The 26,020-nt window shown below is 36.3% G+C and overlaps 1 protein-coding gene across 2 annotated transcripts in view; it reads left to right on the top strand.

Moving 5' to 3' along the window:
* Nucleotides 1-19,418, top strand: part of CENPC (centromere protein C) — a 73,434-nt gene extending 54,016 nt beyond the window's left edge. For both annotated transcript variants that reach the window (XM_087434393.1, XM_014787648.2), the window contains exons 13-19: nt 3,605-3,664; nt 7,583-7,687; nt 8,694-8,822; nt 9,442-9,537; nt 11,244-11,398; nt 17,535-17,625; nt 19,225-19,418. In XM_087434393.1, the coding sequence (XP_087290519.1) occupies nt 3,605-3,664; nt 7,583-7,687; nt 8,694-8,822; nt 9,442-9,537; nt 11,244-11,398; nt 17,535-17,625; nt 19,225-19,295 (707 nt within the window). In that variant the 3' untranslated portion in view covers nt 19,296-19,418. The remainder of the gene's footprint in view (nt 1-3,604; nt 3,665-7,582; nt 7,688-8,693; nt 8,823-9,441; nt 9,538-11,243; nt 11,399-17,534; nt 17,626-19,224) is intronic.
* The last annotated feature ends 6,602 nt before the right edge of the window (nt 19,419-26,020 follow it).

Genomic DNA, 26,020 nt, shown 5'->3' with positions numbered 1-26,020 from the left:
TAGGAGGAGAAGATGTCATGAGGTAACAAGAATGAAAGATCACATAGGATGTTAAAGGCTATTGTAAGGATTTTTGTCTTTTGTTAAGAGAGATGGGAAGCCATTGGAGAGTTTTGAGCAGAAGAGAGACATGACAGACCTGTAAACAGAATCACTGTGATTGCTGTGTTAGGGATGGACAGATGAGATTGAAGGGGCTGGTGTAAGGTTGGAAGCAGGGAGACCAGTTAGTGAGATATTAATAATCCCAGTGAGAGATGGTGGCTTGGACTAGAGTGGTATCAGTGGAAGGTGGAGAGCAGTAGTAGGATTTTAGATATTTTTGAAGGTAGAGTCTACACAATTTCCTGATGGATGGGATGTGGCGGGTAAGAGAAAGAGAGGTAGGTGTCAGGGATAACTTGAGGGTTTTTGGCCTGAGCACCTGAAAGAATGGCCTTGTCGTTACTTGATTTGGAGACTGCTAGGGAAGCAGCAGATTTGGGGGAAAAGAACAGGATCTTAGATTTGGACATGTTACATTTGATATTATTCTGATCCTTTGTATCCTTACTTTTGATTTGTGAAGTCTGTTAAGGACTGCCACAATTAAAGTGTTTCTGCTGCAATGGACTGTTTATCCTTCTGTTTCCTGCGGTGTTTGCTATGTACATTTCAGAGCTACTATTGAGCATGTGAGCCTTCATAGGGAATGTACCTGCTTTGGTCAAATTTATCTGCTTGAGGGGCTGGCCGAGTGGTGCAAGCGGTTAAGTGTGTGTGCTCCGCTGTGGCGGCCCGGGGTCCGCCGGTTTGGATCCTGGGCACACACCGATGCACTGCTTGTTAAGCCGTGCTGTGGCGGCGTCCCGTATAAAGTAGAGGAAGAAGGGCATGGATGTTAGCGCAAGGCCAGTCTTTCTCAGCAGAAAAAAAAGAGGAGGATTGGCATCAGATGTTAGCTCAGGGCTGGTCTTCCTCACACACACACAAAAAAATTATCTTCTTGATCCTGTTACAATGCTTTTACTTCATAGTCTGTTTTTTCTAACATTAATATTGTGACTCCTGCTTTCTTTTGGTTTGTTGTTGTTTCTTACATCTTTGTTCATCCTTTTATTTAACCTTTCTTACAGAAGTAAAACAAAGTGGCTTAGAAACAGCACATGATTGAATTTGTATTTTTAACTTGCTCTGTCAGTATTTTTTCCTTTAATGTTTAGCACATTTATACTTATTGTCATGACAGATATGCTTGTTACTTCTTTGTAAAGTTGGTAGACATTCTCACATAGGCTAACAAGGACTCAGGAATTTTTTTTTTTTAACACAATGAACAACCAATTGAATAGTAAAAATAATCTTGACTCATCATCTTTTTTCCTTTAAACTATCTGGCTATTGCTCTTTTGCCTCATGATAGCTAATGCTTATGAGTAGAAATGTGAAGCCAGCCTTATTTCATTTTTCCTTTGTAGATAATCTGTTTTCTTTCATCTCCATGCTTATTAGGATTCTTTAATCTTTGAAATTCAGGAGTTGTCACTGTGTTGCTTTTTTATAAAATAATTTTTGGAAATAATTTCAAACTTACCCAGAAATTCCTTATCCCCTTCATCCAGATTCCATAGTTGTCAGCATTTTACATTTGTTCCATGTCCCTCCCTACTTCCCCTACATACATGTTTATTATAATTAGCATTTTCTGAACTATTTGAGAGCGAGCTGCCTCAACTCTGGAATCAATTATTTCTCTTCAGGAACCTGGTTTGTTTTAGTGGAGGATGGCATTTAGAAACCCAGATCTGGGCACTCGGTGTGCTCATTGTTACTGGGATGTTATTGCATATAGGCTCTATCGGTGGACTGAGATAGGAAATATATATATATATATATGTATACCATAGATAAACAAGCATCTATATCTATTTCTGTATTTATATTTAGAAATCATGAATTCACATCAGTATCTCCAATTCTAGTCCAACACCTTTAACTTTCCCTTTTCTGTAACCCCTTCTCAGATAGTGAGAAACCTGGCTTCCCTTACCCTCAGTATATTTACGTATTTGCTTCATTCCTTCTCTGCCTCCAAGGCCCACTGCTATGGGAAAACTTTCAAGCAGAGAATAGCCCTCTCTACTTGTTCTAGTGGGATTGCATAGGAAATTGGAATTTTTTTTGGTAACAGCTTTATTGAGGTATATTTCACATACCACGCAGTTAACCCATTTATAATATATAATTCAGTGGTATGCAGCCATCACCACAATAAATTTTAGAATGTTTTCGTCACTCCAAGGAAGAAACTCTGTATTCTTTAGCAGGCATCTTCCATTTCCTCACCTCTTACATCCCCCACGCTGAGGCATCTGCTAATCTACTTTTGATCTCTGTAGATTTCCCTATTCTGGACATGGAAATTAGGTTTTATGATCACTAAAATTTCTTCCAAACCAACAGTTTCATAAAGTATCTAATTCAGTCATTCTTAACAATCTTTTGCTATCATGGACTCATTTGAGAATATAATGAAAGCCTAGACCTACTTTTCAGAAAATGCTTATTACATACAAAATTGCATCAAAAATTTTAGTTGGTTCCTGGACACTAATTGTTCCAGTTACATATTGCTGCGTAACTAACCACCCCAAAACTTACTAGAAGATTTGATTTATCTCTGATGGTTCTGTGGGTTGACTTGACTTAGCTGGGCAGTTCTCACTTGGGCTCTCTCATGTATTTGTGGTTAGATACAAGCTGCTAAGGCTGGAGTCATTTGAAAGCCCGAGGGAGTCCAAGGTGACTTCTTCACTTAGATATTTGGCAGCCAACCAGGATGATTGGAACAGTTGAGGGCTGGCCAAGCATCTCTTTTCCTTCGCATGGCCTTTCTACATGGTTAGGTTGGGTTTCCTCACAGCATGAGTTTTGGGGTAGTCAGTCATCATATATGGTGGCTGTCTTTCCCCAGAGTGGAGTTCCACCAGACTCAGATCGAACCTTCATATCTTTTTAGTACTTAACCTTCAAAGTCCCAGAATGTCATTTGTGCTGCATTCTGTTAGTCAAGCAAGTCATTATGGCCAGCAGAGATTCACGGAGAAGAGAATAAGACTCTGCCTCTTGATAAAGAACAACATTTGCGCATGGGAAAGGAAAGAATTGATGACAGTTGTGTTTAGATGTTATTTACCACACTGAAGTTGAGAACCCTTGACCTAACTGGCACACTATTAAATTCAGTACAGTTGTATTGTTTTAGAACTTTAAGGATCATAGATTACATTATTAGCATATTAATTGTTCCTTATCACACCCTGCATTTTTATGCATTTTATTTTTTATTTTACCTGAAGTCCATCAGTAATAGAAAACCTGTTTTTTGTTATTTTTAACTATTATGCTCTTTAAATATGGTCATTGTAGCAAAATCTAGATAAATGTTACACTGTTTTTCATTAATCTTTATCCCTCAGCAGTGAAAAGCCAAAGGAAAAATAAAATGTATTATCAGGTCAAATTTTACCTCAAATACTTATACTGAAGTTGCCCAGGTAACACACTTTACCTCAGCATGGAATTAGCAGCCATTGCTCATGATATTATCTTTTGCCTTTTACAGATGATTCAAGAGTAAAAAGATCTAAAGTAACACCAGAGAACAAAATACATCACAAAATAGGTAAGATTATTTCTCTGCTTTTATATTTTCATGTTATGAAACCTTTGTTTCTGTATATAACTTAATTTTTCTCAAGCAAGGGGGAAATATTGTTTGGATTAATTGGCCAGTAAATTAAAACTACATATTTAGTTTTCATGAATTTCATAGTAAATCATCACAGGCCTTTGAGTTTCTTGATTGTCCATTTATAAATCCTGTAGCCCTCTCATTATTTGCCCTATAGTAGGGAACGTGATTGCACTTAGGCTAAGAAGCTAGGGTGGAGAATTCTGTAAAATATAACTGCTAGATAGAGGGCATCCCTGACAACTTGTCCTCCCATTTTTATCAAGTTCACTTCTAAACAGAGCAGTAGCTAGAATAGGTAAGTAGGCAAAGCTGGGAGCTGGGGAACCTATGGAGAGACCCATGTGAGTATTAAAATGCCATGGTTCTCAAAGAGATGTTTGCCAGGCAAGATTCATGAGACCTCCCACCTTTTTGGGATTGGAGTGGCTTTTTATGTTTCTCCCTGTACTTGAGGCTGTGAGTGCTTCTGTGCTTGTACCTGAAGAGAACCAATAGGAGTGAAGCTTTCTCTAATTGCTTCAACCAAAAACTCACATCTTGTCAGTTATATTTTCCACACCCATATGAAGAGAGACTGCTGCACCTCTCAATGCTTAATGCTTGTCTTGGAGTAGAATGATGACTAGAGTCAGGAGTAGGCAAAGAAAAATAAAAATATCCCTGAGCAGGGGCTTCAGCAACCAGAGAGAGGAAACTCAAGCATTATGCCTAAGAACACTGGCAACTTCTGGTGAGCTAGAAATTTTGTGGTAGATGGATAACAGTTTTAACAATAAAAGAAATAAGAGCACTTTCAGAGATTCGTTTATAGCATAGAAGACTTTCTGGTACTAAAAATCATAATATTTCATTTAAAAAGTCCTAGTAGAGGGGCCAGCCTGATGGTATAGTCGTTAAGTTCACGCACTCCGCTTTAGCAGACTGGGGTTCACAGGTTCAGATCCCAGGCATGGACCTACGCACCACTCATCAAGCGGCTTCCCACATAAAAAATAGAGAAAGATGGGCAGAGATGTTAGCTCAGGGCCAATCTTCCTCAGCAAAAAGAGGAGGTTTGGCAACAGATGTGAGCTCAGGGCCAATCTTCCTCACCAAAAACAAAAAAAGTCAGTAGATGAACTGAAAGTGGAGATAGTCCCTGTTGAGAGCTGAATTAATAGCTGGTGTTGACGAGGGAGAAATTCCTCAGAGCAGAAATACAAAAAGATGGAAACCGCAAGGAAAAAGAATATGCAATGCAAACGTGGAGACAGCAGATAAAACACGCAAATAATAGGATTTCCAGAAAAAAGAAACAGGTGGAGGAGAGAAAACAGTTAAAGAAAGTATTTAAAGAAAACTTCCCTGGATTAAAGATAGGCTTGAATCTGCAGGTTGAATGAGTTTACCAGCTGCCAGTTAGAATTAATGAAAAAGGTACACCTCTAGACGTAAGTTAATAAAATTTCTAAATTTGAAGAATAGAGAGAAGCTTCCAGAGAGATAAAGTTTTACATATAAAGGAGAAAAAATGACTAGCACTACTCATCTGTGTAACACTGGAAGAATAAAATCATATCTATAGCCAGCCTACTTTCAGAAATATATTACAATCCAATAATCTTATACCTAGCCAAGATATCTTTCTGGTAAGTGAATTTATTTTGCAGATAATGCAAGATTGAGTTTAGTATTTTCCATATAAAATACCCATGTGAGGTGTTCTAACCAAGTATCATATAAATCAGAACTGAGTCCAAAGAGAGGGAACAGTGGTGAGGAAGGATTCTTGCAACGTATGTGGATAATTTAAATAATGTGTGTTTGTTTTCTATTGCTATGTACCAGATTACCACAAATTTGGTGGCCTAGACTATGCAGATTTATAATTCCATGGTTTCCGTGGGTCAGGAGCCCAGGCACAGATTAGCTGGGTCCTCTGTTCAAGGATCTCAGACCGCAACCAAAAGTGTCAGCCTGGTCTATGGTCTCATCTGAGGCTTGGGGTCCTCTTCCAAGCTCATATGGTTGTTAGCAGAATTCAGTTCCTTGAAATTGTGGGACTGAGGTACTTGTTTTCTTGCTGACTGTCAGCCATAGACCACTACTCTCAGCTTCTAGAGGCCACCTACAGTCCCTTGCCATTTCCATAGGCCCCTTCACTGTATGACAGCTTGCTTCTTCAAAGTCAGCAAGGAAGGATTTCTCAGTTTCTGCTATCTAGTGTCTTATGTGTATAATATTATATGTTATCATATATATAATCATGATGTAATCACAGGAGTGACTTCCCATCACTTTTGCCTTATTCTGTTGATGAGAAGAAAGTCCTAAGCGAGGGGATTATACAAGGGTGTGACTCATTTCTGATTACCTTAGGGTGTGTCTACTACTTAATGTTAATATGATTAGAGATTTATAAGTGCTAAGTAAGGATTTTTGTAATAATACCTTGAAGTCCAGACTGTCTTAACAAAACTTGGTATGATGGGGAGGAGAGTAGGGGCAGAAGAGGGGTGATAAAAGTAGTATAGAAGTTTCGTTTTACCAAGTGAGAAAAAGGAGAGGGTAGCATATCTTGGTAAGGGATATAGTTTTTGATATAATCATGGAGAAATAAGAGTTTGAGTTTTAAGTGTCAGGAATGGGTAGGTAAGGAATACTAGAGTGAAAAAGCACAGCAAAACTTTGAAATGACCAAGGGGAGGGGGGAGAAAAGAAATGGTCATTTGATCAAACCAAAAAAATGAGGAGAAAGAAGAATCACTAATGTAAAATTAGCAATATATATAAAGTAAGATGGAAGAAATAAAAGGAAGCATGTTACTTGTTTACACTAAGTTGGTCTGAATGGGTTGAATTCCTCTAATAAGATAGAGACTATCAGATTTAGTTAAACAATACAAATTGACCTATATGTTTATAAGAAACACTTAAGACAAGTTTTAAAGTAAAAGATTGTCAAAGAATTAGGTAGGCTAATGTATACAAAAAGAAAATAGTAGTGTAATTTTAATATTAGGCAAAGTGGAATTGAAGGTTAAAATAAAAGTGCTGAACAGGATAAAGAAGGACAATGAACAATTTATGAAGAAGATAGAAAAATCTTAAACTCTTATGCACCAAATAACCTAGCAACTAAAATATGTAAAGAAAAAACTAGGAAAAAGCAAACAGATTTTTATTTAAACAATCCAGTGAGATTGGGAGATCTTAATAAACCACTCTCAGAATTGGACAGCTCTAGCAAACAAAAAATAGATAATAACATAGGAATTTGAGTATATAGCCAGCAAACTCAACTTAGTATATAGAATTTTACACTGTTCAGATAAAATGAGTGGATATGTGTGTATACACACAAATACATGAACATATAACTACCCCTGATTTACAAATTTCCTGTTGTGGAGTGTTCAGATGGTTTTCAATTTGATTTTTGTTTTCTGTTTCTATTATAAACAGTACTACCATGAACGTTCTTATACCTATAGCTTTGTCCATTTTTGTGAATTTTTTTGCAACCTTATTTTCTAGAAATGAAATTTCTGAATCAGAGGGTATTATAATAGGTATTTTCAAATTATCTTCAATTAGTTGACATTTCTGCCTACAATCATATGAGAGATCTTGTGTACCTTTAGCATCAACTCTGAATATTATCAAGTTTTTAAATCTTTGCCAATCTAGTAACCTATTTTTTCATTGGCATTTCTTTATTAGCACAAATGTATATTAAAATTTTGTTTTTCTAGTATTTTGTCTAGAAGTATTAATGTTTTAGAAGGTAATATAAATCTTTCCTCTGCAAAATATCATCCAACTAAGGATTATACGTGTACATCTTTGTCTAATATCTTTTTACAGTATTGCCCTCCAACACACCAAACGTTCGGAGGACCAAGAGGACGCGATTGAAACGTTTGGAATACTGGCGAGGGGAGCGCATAGATTATCAAGGAAGGCCATCAGGTAAATTCCCATTTACGCTATATAATCTTTTAATAATTTTTATTTATTTATTTTTTCCCCCAAAGCCCCAGTAGATAGTTGTACATCATAGCTGCACATCCTTCTTAGTTGCTGTATGTGGGACGCGGCCTCAGCATGGCCGGAGAAGCAGTGCGTCGGTGCGCGCCTGGGATCCGAACCCGGGGCCAGCAGCAGAGCATGCGCACTTAACCGCTAAGCCACAGGGCCGGCCCTATGCTATATAATCTGACAATAAAAAATAATAATGAGGATTGCTACAGTTTGTTTATGTATGTTATGTGTCAAGCAGTTACCTACATACTTACATACGTTACCTCATTTAGTCGTTGTCCCCCCAAAATGTGACAAGAATAGATTCAAATCCAGATTTGTCTGATTAGTATAGAGATGCTGATTTTTTTTCCTCTTTGGTAGCAATTTGAAGTGAGTGTGTAGCTTTATAGAGTGTTATTATTTCTGTACTATCAACCAAGATTTCTAATTGCATAAAATGAAGCTTTAGGTCAGAACATGAGAAAATTATAACTGACAAAGATTAAGTATTCCTCATTATCATTCTCATCTCATTTTCTCATCATATTTTTCTACAGAAATGGTAGAGGGTGGGCAAGAAAGTATAGTTTTTCTTTCTTTGATGGATATATCTCAGTCAAAGGACTAAATTCACATATGGATTACTATAAAGAGTTCATTGCTGGCCTTTGTGTTTTTTTGTTTTTTAAACTTTCACTGATGCCTGTTGGTTTCAAGCAACAGAGATCATTCAGTCATCTTTCATTGGTGCTTCTGTATTTAGGATAGTAGAGTCATAAGTGAAATTGTTTGGTGTTTGTATTATTTGAATTACTAGCTGTATAATGTAGTAATAGTAATGTATGCTTTGATACTTTGAAAGGAAATGTGCTGTATTAATTTAAAGAGCTTTATTTCAAGGTTTTCACTTTTCCAGATATGATACTTTATCTTTTTTGTTGTTAAATTTCAGGAGGATTTGTGATTGGTGGCATACTGTCCCCAGACATAGAATCATCTAAAAGGAAGGCAAAAGGAAACATGGAAAAAGTCCACAAAATAGTTAATAGGAAAAGGATCTGTCTTGATAACGATGAAAGAAGTATGAACTTATTCCTGAAAGTAACTTTTAGATTTTATTTTAAATAACAGTGCTTTGAGAAGTAGCTCTTTGCAGATTTTGAACTTTACCTCTAAAAACTTCAGACGTAATACTATAGGGTAAATTCACTTTTTAATTTCCACTTTTTTTTCCCAAATTTTGAAAGTAAACCAATTTTATTGTTTAAAAAAAATCATTAATAGCATAGTATAAAACATTTTCTCATGAGTAAATTGCCCAGTCAAATGAAGCTTACCTTTTCCATGCTCAAACTGTGGTTAAAATGGACATTTTAATGAATTCTTTCTAAAGTCTATTGTATACTTCTATCTCTTTTAGAGAATATGCAAAACATCATTTAACTTCTTAATGAAGCAAGAGTTGTCATATTGTAATAGGCTTACAGAAAAAAAGTTTAGAATGTTTGCTTCTGTATTAAATCATTGTGGTTTTTGAATTTTTGTTTATCAGAGTGGTCATTTATAAATAGGAAGACATTGTTATGCCGCTGGCAATTTTCCTTTACAACATTCCCACAGCTGTATTTCATACTAGACTTTTTGTATTTAATTGATAAGAATTTTAAGTAGTTTGTATTTCAATGTTATTTCTTTCGCAGAGAATAAATTATTGGTAAAACTGAATATACCTCTGGGAGATCCTTTGCAGCCAACAAGGGTAAAGGACCCAGAAACAAGAGAGATTATTCTCATGGGTAAGATGGAATGATGTTGCAAATTTTTAATTTAACAAGTAGTGAGGACAAACTGCTGTTTCGATGACCAGCCTATCCTTTCGCTCTCTCTTCCCACTTCTTTCAGAGCCAAAGCCCAATAAAGGGTCTAATTCCAATAGAGCCAATGAGGACTGCTCTAGGAGAGCATTGATGGGGGGCATATATCTCTAGGGGGCATATAGCACCATGCATTTGTTGTCTGGGGTACAAGTGCTGCCATTGTTAGTGGTGCCTCCCCAAATAGGGTCCAGGCCTTCTTTGACCAGGAGGACACGTGGAGACAGGGGCTATTTATGGGGAATTGTAGCAAGTTAGCTAGCAGACCCCAGGATACACTTACTGTGAGACCAGGCAGGGATTGTGGACAGGACTTACACAGCCTTCCAGACCTTGGGATGCCGATAATGGTACCTGGGACATGAAACCTTTGGGGGGGGATGACTGGCAAGGGCATCAATCAGCCAAACATGCCAGGCTTAATCTTAAGGCCAGCACAGGTTCCTGGAAGCTGCCTGCTGTATTTAATAGGCATTAAACATTTAGTGTCTGGGAGACCATCACAGGTCCCAAGGGATGGGCTATAGTGTGGTGGGGATAAGTAGGGGACACTTAGCTATTTACGAACCAGGCAAGATTTAAATACAGGAAATATTTAAGTGTTTTAACAACTGTTACGACTGTACAACAGAGTACCGAGGACTAGTCATCCTAAGTCAGAGGACAAATAGGTCAAACCAGAGAGGCAGTAGTGGTAGTTTAATAAAATTTTGGCTGTGAAATAGGTTCCATTTGACATCATAAGTAGCCAAGTTATTTGTATATTCAAATTGTTTATTTGGCAACAGAGGTAGAAGTACAGAGAATTTTGTTTAGTGTAGTGTCTTAACTTAAAGACATTGCTATACTATACCGAGTTATAAAAGTTGTTACTGATGTCAGAAATTCATCACTTTTTTCCTGCTTCTTGAGTATATGTATATTTTTGTATCCTATAGTGTGTGGGATCGCTAACATTCCTAAATATCCAGGGAAATGGTCAAAAGCTGATAATATAGGAATGTATTAATTATAGATCTGGAAAGGTTTGTGAGTAAAAGAGGAATTCAAAAGTGAGATAGTAATTTGTGAGCCACTCTTGTTACTTAGAGCCTTTACTTGATAAATAAAAATCTTGTTGTTTAATAATCAGTTAAGCAAGCACAAAAGAATCTATTGTCTTGATATTGATACCTTTGTATTGTGGGCTATGTTAAACTTTTTAAAGATATGGTATTCTTTCTTGTCTTAGCTAATTTTATTTTCTGTCTGAGCTATAATAGAAATAATACTGCCATTATTATTATTAATAGCTAAGATTTACCTAATGCTTACTTTGTGCCAGTGTTTTTCACACATTAACTCACTTGATATTCACAACTCTAACATAGATGCACTGTTATCCCATTTTATAGAAAAGGAAATGGAGGCACAGAGAGGATGAATAACTTGCCTAAGGTCACACAGTTTGTAAGACAGACAGGATTTGATCTGTGGCATTCTGTCTCATAAGTCAATGATCTTAACTTCTGTTTTTCAAAGGCAGGTTTATATCTAGAAATAACTATTGTATGTATGTGTGTATATGTTATATCGTTGAGCTATATTATCGCTATTGTTTTATATTTATATTGGTATTTTTCCTCTAGATCTTATAAGGCCACGAGATACTTATCAATTTATTGTTGAGCATGGTGAGTTGAAAGTATATAAAACATTGGATACACCTTTTTTTTCTACTGGAAAATTGATATTAAGACCACATCAGGAAAAGGGAAAGCAGCATGTTGGTTCAGATATTTTGGTGAGTGTATTTCTCCATATATTTATGTTTTGCTGTTGGTACAACTTTGATTTATTGGACTTGATGAAGCTTTAAAAATGCTGTTTCCTCTGAAGTGATATCTTATTACTATAGGGCACAGAGAATTTTTTTTGTTGTTGAATCTTTTTAAGTCAGTCAACCAATAGTTGTTTAAAAGTGCCTGTTACATGCGTAGCAGTGTAATCTTGAGATTCAGAAGTTTAAGGAAGGATCATTGCTTAAAAGAATCTTAGAATATAGGTTTGCAAACAAGTCTTTAGAGTTTTAGAGCTGGACAGGATTGTAGAAATTAAGTCTAAATCTTATTTCTCCTTCCGTGCAATTTAGCAATAAAGAGGTTTAAAGACTTCTTCAAAATCATGTAACTAGTTAGCAGCAGATTGAGGACTAGGAGCTAGTTGCTTTAATAAATACTAAATAATGTATTACTGTATATAGCAGTATTACTGGCTGAAGTTATAATGAGATTCAAGGTGAGTCAGTCTTTGTCTCTGTCTCTCTTTCGGTCTCATTGGAGACACACACCTCTGCAACATTGGTCTGATATATATATATGTTATGTTTCTGCATTTTGAATTTGAAAATTCCCAAATTTTAAGAATGTTTGATATCATACCAGCATTTTAAAAATATTACATCTAAGGTACCTTTTTCAGTAAGTAACATTTTAGAAACCTATGAAATGAGTTGCTGGAGTATCACATTCAAAACAGTTCTTTTTACTGACAAAATTAAGGTAAGCTCAAACAGGACAAAAAAAAGAGCATCAGGATCTGTGAGTTTATATTAACAAAGAAGGGCAAATTGAGGCAAGGAAAGGAAAAGGTACACATGAGAGTCAAAGAGTAATTTATTACTACATCAGTATAACTAGATTCTGGATTTAAAATATTTTGAAATATTCTTTAATCAAATCTTAAAATGTTATAGATCTCCGGGTATTACTAAAAGAGTAAAAATAACACATTTCACTAACTAAAGTAATAGATGATCTCTGTGTAATCATTAAGGAACAATTAATAATGAAGATAAACATTATGAAATCTCTCCACTGAACTAATAGCAGTTACCCATTAAATTGTAATGCCTTTCTTATACAAAAGGAAATTTGAATAGTAAGTGTTTGAAAGTGTTTAACCTGGCTAATATTCAAAGGAATCCACATTAAAAACAAATGATATTTTATAATTACTGAGTTATTAGAAATTATTGGAAAAAAATATTTGTATATTTTGATCTATGAATCTCATTTCAGAACTTTTTCCTACGAAAATAATATAAAAGTTAGGGAAGCTGAACATATGTAGTTATTTGTTGTAACATTGACAGTAATTGCAAAAATTAGCAACCATTGAAATGTGCAGCAAGAAGAAAATGATTATATTTGTATTTTGATTTAGTAATGAGATAAACCATCATATAATAAGCAATTATATAACACACATTTCAGGTACCATACTAGGCGTATTTATATTAGTTTGAGCATACTATTTTGAAGAATGGCCATATAATAGAAGACTTTTAGGATAAACATTCAAGCAAATTGTGCAAGATAGAAAATTCTCTATTTTTTTGGACTAGCATTTAAAAATGAAAAAGACAAACTTGAAGGAACTGTAGGAAGAGAACGTTACTAGGTGATTCTAGTTGGTTTTTTTTTTTTCTAAATATTGCCTTTAACTTTTTATAATGAAAATCAGATTTAAAGTCTTTTAATAACAGGGGGAATATGTTTACATTTTTAGAACATGATGCACACTTTTAAATATATGCTTTTGAGAAACAAACAAAAGGGACAGGATGGAGAATCAGCAGAGGCTATTAACTCTCTCCTGCAAACTCAGTGCTAGAGAATCAATGTGAGAGAGAAAGTAGCAGTAGTAGATTTGTTAAAATCAAACCACAGAATTAACAAATTAACTATGGGAATTGGTTGTGGAGTTCTCCCAGAAGAAAAGAAGAGATTAAGAAATGGAAAATATAAAAGTTAAGTGATGTGGAGAACAGAAACAAAACAGGAGAAGAGAGAAAAAAACCATATGAGCAAAAGGTGAAAATAATTTGAAAAATTAGACAATAAATATTGTTCCAGAACTAAAAACCAAAAAAGTGACAACAACACACTTAAAGGAACCAGAATTCCTTAGAGAAATGTCTGATTCCAGGCCTGGGGCTGAGCTTGGAATATTTTTATCATACTCGATAGCAGATTGTCAAAGACCATTAAGATTGGGTCATAAAGTCTTAGGATCCAACTTGAAGATGCTCTCACCGGACAAAGATGTGAATACTTGAGTATCAATAAGAAGAATTTCAGTGGGTTGATACACATCACTTATATTGAAATCCATGAATTTGTAAGACTACTACAAAAATAAAAACTAATTTATCACTGTTGGAGAATTCTAGGAAGCCAACTCATTTTGACAACAAATATGGTAAGTAAAGGGAAATATTTATTTTGCCTTTCTCGTATAAACTGTACTATTAAGTAACCAAATAATAGCTGAGGGAAAGTTTGTCCTTGTTACAAATATTCCAATTAATAGGAATGTTAGAATGAAATATTGCCATTTTGCAACCCCTTATAAACTATTAGATCTAGGCAGTGAGCATCAATGTCTGCTAACATCTAAAAAAGAACGCAGCCAGGCATTATGTGCCTCCTGATGGAAGAATACAACAGTATCTATAAAGTGGTCTTGCCTCCTCCACCTCCTTAAAAAAAAACATAAATAACAAACAACAGCACCTGAATTTGATCAAGCCTCTGGCTCTAACTAGCAATTTAAAGGAAATAAAGAATAGCAGACCTTTCAAATGATATCCTGGGGTTGTAATCAGCAAAATCCAACTGTGCAAAGATTTTTGCAACAAATTTTGCTGCTTGATTTCTTTAATAAATAAACTGGAAGCAATAAAATGAGAGAACCAGGTGAAACCTGTAGATCAAGGTTGCTCAACTGTGACACTGTTGACATTTTGAACTGGGTAATTCTTTGTTGGAGAGGGACTGTCCTGTGCATTGTCGGATGTTTAGAAGCATCCCTGGCCTCTACCCTCTAGATTCCAATAGTATCCTGCTAGTTGTGAGAATCAAAGATGTCCCCAGACATTGCCAGTTGTCCCCTGAGGTGCAAAATCACCCCCAAATTGAGAACCACTATAGATTGGATCAGGCAGTCATAATGTGTGGCTCTTATTTGGATCTTGATTCAAACAAACCTTAAAAAATAAGACATTTATTCTTCATTTTATTAATGTGGTGTATTACGTTGATTGATTTGCGAATGTTAAACCATCCCTGCATCCCTGGAATAAATCCCACTTGATCATGGTGTATAATCTTTTTAACGTATTGTTGTATGCGATTTGCTAGTATACAATGGAATACTACTCAGCCATAAGAAACGACGAAATCCAGCCATTTGTGACAACATGGATGGACATTGAGGGTATAATGCAAAGTGAAATAAGTCAGAGGGAGAAGGCCAAATACCGTATGATTTCCTTCATTAAGTAGTAGATAATAACAACAATAAACAAACACATAGGGACAGAGATTGGATTGGTGGTTACCAGAGGAGAAGGGGGGAGGGTGGAGGGTGAAAGGGATAATTCGGTACATGTGTGTGGTGATGGGTTGTAATTAGTATTTTGGTGGTGAACATGATGTAGTCCATGCAGAAATAGAAGTACAATGATGTACACCTGAAATTTTTGCAATGTTATAAACCAATGTTACTGCAATAAAAAAAAAAAAAAAAAAAATAAGACATTTAGGAGACAATTGGAAATTAGAAAATTGGGTATTTCATATTAAATATTTATTTAGTTTTAGATGTGATAACAGTGTTGTGGTCATGTTTTTAAAAAGTGCCTTGATTTTTCACTATGCACTGAAATATTTACAGATGATTTATGATGCTGGGTATTTATTTCAAACTAATATGCAGGAAGTAGAGAGACTCTGAATAGAGCAGGTTGTTGGTGTAAGATATTCATGGGAATTCATCATTCTATTTTTGTGTATTTCAAAAGCCTTCTTCTTAAAATGTTTGCAAAAGTTGGGAGAGATGTGTTTGGAGAGCCAAACTGAATAAGTAAGGAAGAAACACCTAGAAATATATGCCTGACTTTCTGGGTAGTGTGTTTGTTACCTTTTGTCTTTTAAATTGAGTCAAATTTTTTTGGGGTGTAATAAAAAATTTTTTGTTTTATTAAACTATAAAAGTACCTTTAGAACCACTTTAAGAGCTTTTTTCCCATTTAGGGAGTTAGTATATCATAGTGATTAAGAACACGAATTCTAGAATCAAAGTGCCTGAGTTCAAACTCTAGCTCTGCTGTTTACAGTGTGACCTTGGAAAGTTATACCCCTTTGTGCTTCATTTTCTTCATCTGTGAAAAGCTATTAAAATAATATGTCTCACTGGTAGGTACATACATAAAATGAATAAAAATAAAATGTTCAGAAGACTGGCTAGCATGGAGTAAGTGCTGTATAAATGCTAGCTGCTATTGTTTTTCTGTTTTTTTATGGGTTCATTTTACCATGTGGTAAGGAAAAAAATAGAGGAAGGGGCATGGCAGTTGGGTTCGCATGTTCCGCTTCGGTGGCCCAGGGTGTGCCTGTTCGGATCCTGGGCACGGACCTACTCACCGCTTATCAAGGCATGCTGGAGTGGCATTCCATATATACAACTATCATATACAACTATGTACTGAGGCTTTAGGGAGAAGAAAAGAAAAGGAGGAAGATTGGCAACAGATGTTAGCGCAGGGCCAATCTTCCTGAAAAAAAAGAGGCAGGAGGAGGAGGAGGAATGATTCTCTGAGGCAAAATTCTTGATGGCTGAATCTCAAAGTTTGAAGGCCTTGTATTTTTTATTTAGTTGCCCAAAAAACAGATCATTGCCAGAGTGCTACATATTTATAAAATGTAAAATTTGCTATATTTTAATATGGAGGCCTATATGACTTAGAGATTTATCCTTTTTTACTTTCTTAATGTTGATGCTTGTTTAAATACGTGATTTTGTTTTTGCTATTTGTTCTCTTTTTGATTCATCAGTCAGATTGAGTTACATGTCCCAAGCATGTAACCGTTAAAGAGTGGTATTATGTACAACCTAGCTATTTTTCTAGTATAGCTAAGTGATATTCTTTACAGTGGTTTTGAATTTTCATAAGCCAGTAAATAATAAGGAAAAATGAAAGAAATTTCTTCCTGTATTAGTTTTCTGTTGCTGCTTGAAGAAATTACCACAAATTTAGTGACTTCAAACAGTACCCTTTTACTGTCTCACGGTTACATAGGTTAGAAGTCTGGCAGGCTAGGCTGACTTTATTTTTTTTATTTTTAATTTCTTTTGTGAGGAAGATCAGCCCTGAGCTAACATCTGTTCCGATCTTCCTCCACTTTATGTGGGATGCCGCCACAGCATGGCCTGACAAGCGGTGCGTCAGTGCGCACTTGGGATCCGAACCCGGGCCGCCAGCAGCAGAGCGCATGCACTCAACCGCTACGCCACAGGGCCGGCCCCAGGCTAGGCTGACTTTAAAGTAATCACAAGGCTGGATCAAGATGTTGGGATATCTCCATTCCTCTCTGGAGGTTCTTAGGGTGAATCTGCTTTCAAGGGTGAATCTGCTTTCAAATTCATTCCGGTTGTTGGCAAAATTCAGTTCCATGTGGTTGTAGGACTGAAGTTCCCATTTTCTTGCTGGCTGTTGGCCAGGGTGTTATTCTCAGCTTCTAGAAAGAGCCTACATTCCTTGTCTCGTGGCCCTCTTACCTTCAGTGCCAGCAATAGCACAAGTCCTTCTCATGCTTTGAATTTCTCTTGACTTCTTCTCTGCTTGATCTCTCCTCTGCTTCTAGGAGAAATTCTCCACTTTTGAGGGCTTGTGTGATTATATTGGGCCCACCTGGATAATACAGGATAATCTCCCCCTCTCAAGGTCTCTTTTGCTATGACAGGTTCTGGAGATTAGAGTGTGGACGTCTTTGGAGGGCCATTATTCTGCCTACCACATTTTCTTTAAGTTTCTTTGGAGTGTAGTAGTTGTGACGGTTCAATATGAAATGAGATTTTAATTTTTAATTTTACAGGTTTTTTATGTTAACTTTGGTGAGCTTTTGTGTACCTTACATGAAACACCTTATATGATAACAACTGGGGATTCCTTCTATGTTCCTTCAGGTAAGAATAATTAAAGACATTTTCTTTCACATAGTTAAATATTTATATAGTTGCTTATGAGCACCATGAAAATTGAAATCACAGTGGTCAAAATGAAGCATGATGTGACTGATGCCAAAGAAGTCTGGTATATATTTTCTTTTAATTTTATCATTAGGTAAGTATATTTATGTTTTGATACATGCAAATTGAACAAGAGTTGTTTATTGCTAAATATAAAAATATTTAGTTAGAAGATATCTTATATCCAGGGTAGAAGGAAAATTATTTCACCCTGTATTATCTCAAAGACATCATGTAGGCAAACATTTTTTTTTTTTTTTTTTTTTTGCTGAGGAAGATTAGCCCTGAACTAACATCTGTGCCAGTCTTCTTCTATTTTGTTTATGAATTGTCACCACAGCATGGCTGACGAGTCGTGTAGGTCCGTGCCTGGGATCCGAACCCATGGGAGCATGCTGAACTTAACCACTACCCCACAGGGCCGGCCCCTCAAACAATTTTTAATAGGTTACTTTAAACATACAGAATAATGTGCTTCATCAGCTATTGAAGAGCACAAGTCTTTGGAAATAGGAATTTTAATTTGTTCATTCATTCATTTATTCATTCAACAGATGTTATTGACAGTCTACCAAGCATTGCTGTAAGAGTGTGGGATACATAAGTGAACAAGACAGGCAAAAATCCCAGTGCTCATGGAGCTTACATTCTAATGAAAGGAGATAATAGCTATGTTTATATAGTCCTTTGTATGTACCAACGCTGTTGTGAATGCTTTAACTCAGCTAATGTTAATATGTATCAATTTCTAATTTATAAAAAGTCACAGTATGGTACTCAGTGCTATAAACCTGCTTTATGTGTGGCTGTCCATCTGTATTGAACTTTTGCTATTTATTACCTAATTTATTTAAGAGTAGCATTTGCCTGTGGTAACTTTGAGATTTTATGTTACTTACTATTTTACCTTTTGTACTTGCCTGCATATGCATGTGTCTGGTTTAGAGGAATCCATAGCAGTTCCAAAGACCTAATAGTGATTAGGTACAGAGAGAGATTTTCCCTCCCTTCACCTTTGTTTAATTCATCTTTGCGTTTATTATCAGAATGATGTGAAATTTACATTTCTTTTTTTTTTTTTTGGGAGGAAGATCAGCCCTGAGCTAACATCCGATGCCAGTCCTCCTCGTTTTTGCTGAGGAAGATTGGCCCTGGGCTAACATCCGTGCCCATCTTCCTCTACTTTATATGGGACGCTGCCACAGCATGGCCTGACGAGCTGTGTGTTGATGCGCGCCAGGGATCCGAACCTGCCAACCCTGGGCCACCGAAGCGGAGCACACGTGTACTTAACTGCTGTGACTCTGGGCTGGCCCCTGAAATTTACATTCTTTTAAGCCTTATCTGCGTCATGGGTGGTGGTTATCTCTTGGATTTTTCAGTTCCTGTGGAATTAAATAAGTTACTTTAGGTTAGATGAATTGATTATTTTTTTGGTACTATATGCTGTAACTACCTTAGTGATTGCTAAACTTTTAATCAAAAGGAAATGATTCCTATGGAAATAATTTTGTTTTATTTTCTTATCACTTCTAGGTAATTATTACAACATCAAAAATCTCCTGAATGAGGAAAGTGTTCTTCTTTTTACTCAGATAAAAAGATGAAAGATGAAGCAAAGTTTAAATACGTGTGTGTGTATATGAACACACATACACACAAGTTTGTACAGTTGAGACATTTATCTTTGTAATTATTTGTGATGTTTTAAAATAAAAATTTTATTCAGTTTTGAGTGTAAATTGTATTCGATAAACACTTCAAACTCCCATATGTATCTTCTAATTTTTCCATGAATATTCACATGGCCTGCAGTGATGCCCATATTTATAGTATTTTAATAACATGAAAAGAATACCAAAATCACTGCTCCCACATTGACTATAGGACATTTCTTAGGATCTGATTAATATGTCCATTTGTTTAAAAATCTTTTCCAAATTTTAGTTTTAAGTCACTAGTCATTAAGTAATCTGATAATAGAGAACTGTATTAAATGTTACATCTGTATTACTTTTCCAGGACTGTCGAAACAAAATAGTACAAACTGAGTGGATTAAAACAACAGAAATTTATTGTCTCTCTGTTCTGGAGGCTGGAAGTCTGAAATCAGTGTCATCAGGGTCATGCTTTCTCTGAAACCTGTACACTTCACAATAGTGTTTCTATACTTAGAAGCCATCTTTCTATTGAAAGGAGAGTCAGTGTGAAAGACCGTTATTGAATAATTCAGGCTTTCGTCTTAATGTTACTAGATGCACTGAAATATGTAGAGAACTAAAGAGATTTAGGGGAGAAAATGGCTAAATATCAGAAACAAGTTGCTAGAAGCTATTCCTGAAGTTATTTTAAGTATTCTCATGTTTCTTTTGTGTTCAAATATTTTTTAATTTAAATTTCAAGTGTATGTCATTATATTTCGATTTCTATGTAGACTCATGTTCTTCACCACCCAAAGACTAATTACCATGTTACCATACACATGTGCCTTATTACCCCTTTCACCCTCCTCCCTCCCATGTTCCCCTCTAGTAACCACCAGTCTATCTCTGTATCTATGTGTGTGTCTGTTGTTGCTGTTGTTTTTATCTTCCACTCATGACTGAAATCGTATGGTATTTGTCTCCGTCTGACTTATTTTGCTTAGCATAATACCCTCAGAGTCCATCCATGTTGTTGCAAGTGGCAAGATTCGATCTTTGTTTGTGGCTGAGTGTATTCCATTGTGTATATATACCACTTCTTCTGTATGCATTCATCCATTGATCGGCGATGGGCACTTAAGTTGTTTCCAAGTCTTGGCTATTGTGAATAATGCTGCAGTGAACATAGAGGTGCAAATATCTTTTCACGTTCATGTTTTTGTGTTCTTTGGGTAAACACCCAGAAGTGGAATAGCTGGATCATATGGTAGTTCTATGAATTTTTTGAGAAGTCTCCATAGTGGCTGCAGGAGTTTACATTCCCACCAGCAGTATATGAGAGTTCCCTTTTCTCCACATCCTCTCCAACACTTCTTATTTCTTGTCTTGTTAATTATAGCCATTGTGACATGCATGAAGTGATATCTGATTGTAGTTTTGATTTGCATTTCCCTAATTAGTGATGTTGGACTTCTTTCATGTTCTTGTGGGCCATCTGTATGTTTTCTTTGGAAAAATCTATGTTCAGATCCTTTTAATCATTTCTCCATTGTATGTTCTTGGCTCCCTTATCAAAAATTAGCTGTTCATGGATGTGTGGGTTTATTTCTGGGCTCTTGATTCTGTTCCATTGATCTGTGTGTCTGTTTTTGTATCACTAACATGCAGTTTTGATTACTATAGCTTTGTATATTTTAAAATCAGGAAGTGTGATAACTCCAGCTTTGTTCTTTTTTCTCAGGATTCCTTTGGCTATTCAGAGTCATTTGTTATTCCATATAAATTTTAGGATTCTTTGTTCAATTTCCATGAAAAATGTCATTGAGACCAATAGAGATGGCATTGAATCAGTAGATTGCTCTAGGAAGTATGGACATTTTTAAATATGTTAATTTTTCCAATCCCAGAGCATGGAATATCTTTCCATTTCTTTGTGTCTTCAATTTCTTTCAATAATGTTTTATAATTTTCAGTGTACAAATCTTTTACCTCTTTGGTGAAGTTTACTCCTAGGGAGTTTATTCTTTTTGTTGAAATTGTAAATGGGATTGTATTCTTAATTTCTCTTTCTGCTGCTTTATTAGTATATAGAAATGCAACTGATTTTTGTATGTTGAATTTTTGTCCTACAATTTTACTGTATTCATTTATTATTTCTAAAAGCTTTTTAGTGGATTCTTTAGGGTTTCCCATATATAAAATCATGTCATATGCAAATAGTGACAGTTTCATTTTTTCCTTTCCAATTTGGGTCCCTTTTATTTCTTTTTCTTGCCTGATTGCTCTGGCTAGGACTTCCATTACTATGTGAAGTAAGAGTGATGAAAGTGGGCATCTTTGTCTGGTTCCTGTTCTTAGAGGGATAGCTTTCAGTTTTTCTCCATTGAGAATGATGTTAGTTGTGGGTTTGTGATATATGGCCTTTATCATGTTGAGGTCCTTTCCTTCTATACCCATTCAGAGTTTCTATCATAAATGGGTGCTGTATCTTGTCAAATGCTTTTCTGCATGTATTGAGATGATCATGTGATTTTCATTCATTTTGTTAATATGGTATATCACATTGAGTGATTTGTGGATGTTGAACTGTTACCGAACCCAAACACAGGTTCGTTTACCTGCCACATAGTAAGGTCAGTAAAAAAAAAAAAACAAAACACTGAAGCACCAAGCTTGTGGCAAGGAAAGAGCTTTACTATCAAAAGGCAGCCAGATGAGGAGATGGGAATTAAAACTCAGATCCACCTCCTCAAAGGGAAACAGGTAGGGGTTTTTATCTGAGGTTTTCAGTAGGGGAGGGAGAGCCTGTGGCCTTGCTGGTTGGCACCTTCCCACCAGCCTACATTTCACCTGGAAGACTGAATTTCTTTCCTCTGACTGTCTGGACTTTTCTGGTTGGTTTTCCTCTTTGTTTTGCCTGGAAAACTGAATTTCTTTTTCCTTGACTGGACTTTTCTGGTTAGTTTTCATCTTCAGCCTGTGTTTGGCCTTGTGAGGCTGAATCTTGATGTCTGGACCTTGACTTCTTGGGAAACACAGCTCACTCATATACTAAGGCATGGAAAGATCTGATATTTTAAAACAACAGTTTATTATCCTACATATGCACAACTGCAGTTAGCAAAGCTTATCTCAAAGTTTTTCGCTCTAGGAAAGATTTTTAACTTCTTGGTGCTCGGTTTCAATCCCCACTGCCTTATGATTGTTCCTCAATCTTGGGGAATGAGGGTGATGACTGCTCTAGCTACTTCCTGCTTGTAAACCAGTAAAGATTAGGGTCAGAGGAATGAAACTGTTTCACCTTTATTTTAAAATATTTTTGGGTACCAGGTGGGAAAAGCGAGATATGCTTTGAATGACTAATTTTTTAGTACTCTTATCAATGGCTTTGGAACAACACTTCAGTTCACATTTTATGATTATATAGATGACCACACAGATTAGCAAAATAGGAACCCAAATTTTAATATCCCCTCTATAACGAGCCTCAATCCTTGGGGAATGTAGGAGAAGAGGCCTGTAAACCAGTTAACGATAGTGCCTAGAACCTCAGGTGAAATCTGATGCAGGCTGCTGTCTAATAGTCCAACAAATAAGGTAAGAACCTGGGAGTCATTTCTTACTTATCTTTAGGAGATTATCTTTTGAAGAGCAACTTGCGCTCTGTCATGGGTTCATTTGACCATTCAGAGAAGTCAATGTCTGGAGTTTGAAGGCTTCCAAGGTTTGGTTGAACCCAGTTGTGATGTTTTTTATGGCATAGTTCGTATTCCCTGTGGCGTTTCTCATATGGTCCCTTCCAGCAGGTATGAAGTCCAGGATTTTAATAGGATCCGGTCTCTACAACAAAGATCTTGCAGAGGAACATCTGACAACATTTAACTCCTTAGTTTGAGTTCCCTCCTGGTCTTTTGGATCATCTTTGGAACGTAGAAAGTGTCTCCCAAAGTTAGGCCTATATTGTGTAAGCAAGTAACCAGGTATTTAATAAGAAGCACTTTTAGAGAAACAAAAAGAAAAGGTAATAGTTGGAGCAAATTATAAACCAATTTCTGAGCCCAGCGGATGGTCACTCAGGAAGATCTCTAGATGTCAGAGTTGAAGCATCCCCTGCATTTAAAATGTCTCCAATGATGTCATCAAGCATTCAGATAAAGCTTTTGAGTGTGCTTACACAGCAACAGGCATGAAGATGGTCCAAGCATGGGCTGTATTGGTTTTCTCTCTTAGATTTATGTTGTTTCCACCTTCAGTTTGCGGGGCTTCAGGAAAAAGGGTGATTTTAGTTCTCAATGATTTCAAGTGAAAAGGACAGAAAAAAATTGAAAACGTTAATTTAGAGATCTATACCAGATATTTGAGGAAACTAGAATTCAGGATCCAGTCCAGTTTACAGATAGAAAACAAAAACCTCAAAGACAATTAACAGAACCAGAATCCAACATCCACAAATGCGTATTGTAGTCTATGGAAAGAATTTTTCTCTCTAAAATCACCCTCATTTTTACCAAAGAAAGCCAAGTTAAGATTCATTGGTTTGCAAAATAAGTTTAGTTTCAATAAACTTGGCCCACTTACTTATATAAGTACAGCAAGAATAGCAATTGATCCTATAGGCTCTTAAATCTGCTTTGCTGGAAATTTTTTTTTTTAAACTATTAATTGATACTTCCAAACTGTTCTTTATTGGAAGAAAATCCCCTTTTTTTGAAGAAGATTGGCCCTGAGCTAACATCTGTTGCCAGTCTTCCTCCTTTTTTCCTTTTTTCTCCCCAAAGCCCCAGTAGATGTATGTCATAGTTGTACGTCCTTCTAGTTGGTCTATGTTGTATGCCGCCTCAGCGTGGCTTGATGAGTGTTGAATAGGTCCACACCCAGGATCCAAACTGGTGAACCCTGGGCCACTGAAGCGGAGCATGCTAACATAGCCACTACACCACCAGACTAGCCCCTGTTGAAAGTTTTTATAAGGAATCTCAGAATGAACTTTATAGGCCTCTTGAGGCTGGGCCTACCCAAGGACTTGTCATCTGACTCTACCTGCAATACTTTCAGGTTTAGGTGAATTCCTTTCATTTCTAGCTCACCCAAATATCTTGGGGTTCTCTGCACCTGCTAGAGAAGTGACTTTCTTTACTCACCTTGTAAGGTTGCTGGAACCCTATAAGCAAGGTACCAGGCCAGTATTTCTAAGTGGCTTTATTTCATAGTCCAGTCTTCGCAAAGCTGTCTAGTTGTACCCGAGTTTATGTATGTTTCTTTCAAGTATGACATTCTAGTCAAAGGCTTGGTAATATGACCAGTGTTTGTAATTGTGTTCTTCTATAAGGAGAGCAGATTCTTATTGAACTTATGTAAATAACTATATTGCCATGAAAATAATAACTCATCAAGAGTTTTTCAATTCTGGAGAAATCAGGGAGAAAAAGATAAATAATTTTGCTTACAAGTTGCTGTAAGTCTTAGTTCTTTAAGTGAAAAGGGAAAAAATTTTCCTTAAACCTGGAAAAATACAACATTGAAGAAATCAGCAATATTTCAAATGAAAAGTCATAAAAATTGTAATCATTCTCATCAATTTATTCAGTCCCATAGTATCAACTCTTGATCCCATTAGCAGTTTCATGAGACTCAGTGTCTCTCATACAGTTCTATAATTTCTTAACCAGCTCAGTTTCATAATCTGAAAGTTTATCAGAAACCTGAATTCCAGTGCACGTGTCCGAGTCCTTGCTATGAATCTCTCTGAAGATGAAACATATTTGCAAAAACGTCAGAGTAAAACAACAACTGTCTGCAAGTGAGAAAACATTCAAAAATGGCACTTGGCAAGGACACTTGGCTATTTCTATAATATACAACACTTTGAGGTAATAACCAGAATTATGACTGATGACCAGGACAGATCAGAATATTTTGAATGTTATAATTTTTTTTTTAAAAACACTGAGATTAATAGTGTTTACCCACATAATATAACCTAGGAAGGCTTATATGCGTCCCATGTAATTTAACATAATAAATAAGTCTAGTTAGTTTAATATCTTCCCCTTTATAGAAAGAGACAACAAATTCTTTTCAAAGTCCCAGGCCTGTTTGGAAAGGGTTTTTTTTATTTTTTATTTTTGTGAGGAAGACCAGCCCTGAGCTGACATCCATTGCCAATCCTCCTCTTTTTGCTAAGGAAGTTTGGCACTCGGCTAACATCTGTGCCCATCTTCCTCTACTTTATATGGGACACTACCACAGCATGGACTGACAAGTGGTGTGTCAGTGCGCTCCTGGGATCCGAACCCCGGACCGCTGCAGCAGAGCGCACGCACTTAACTGCTACACCACCAGGCTGGCCCCCATCCGTGCCCATCTTCCTCTACTTTATATGGGATGCCACCACAGCATGGCTTGACAAGTGGAGCATCCGTCTGCACCTGGGATCCGTACCTGCGAAACCCGGGTCACTGAAGCAGAGCATGTGAACTTAACTGCTACGCCACTGGGCTGGCCCTGGAAATTCTTAAAGTTCCTTTTTTTAAGTGAAAAGAAAGACTAATTTAGGGAGAAGTTTATCAAAAATATCAAAAAATTCTAAAACACTTGGTCAAATAGGAAACAATGCTTATTTATCCATTCAATCAAGTTGACAACAGAAGATGTCAAAGGCAAACAGTTAAAACAGTCAAAAAAAACTT

This window comes from Ceratotherium simum, chromosome 8, assembly GCF_057802395.1.
Source record: "Ceratotherium simum simum isolate JZ-2026a chromosome 8, ASM5780239v1, whole genome shotgun sequence".
NCBI classification, from domain to species: domain Eukaryota; kingdom Metazoa; phylum Chordata; class Mammalia; order Perissodactyla; family Rhinocerotidae; genus Ceratotherium; species Ceratotherium simum.
This window is presented reverse-complemented; position numbering and strand designations above follow the sequence as displayed.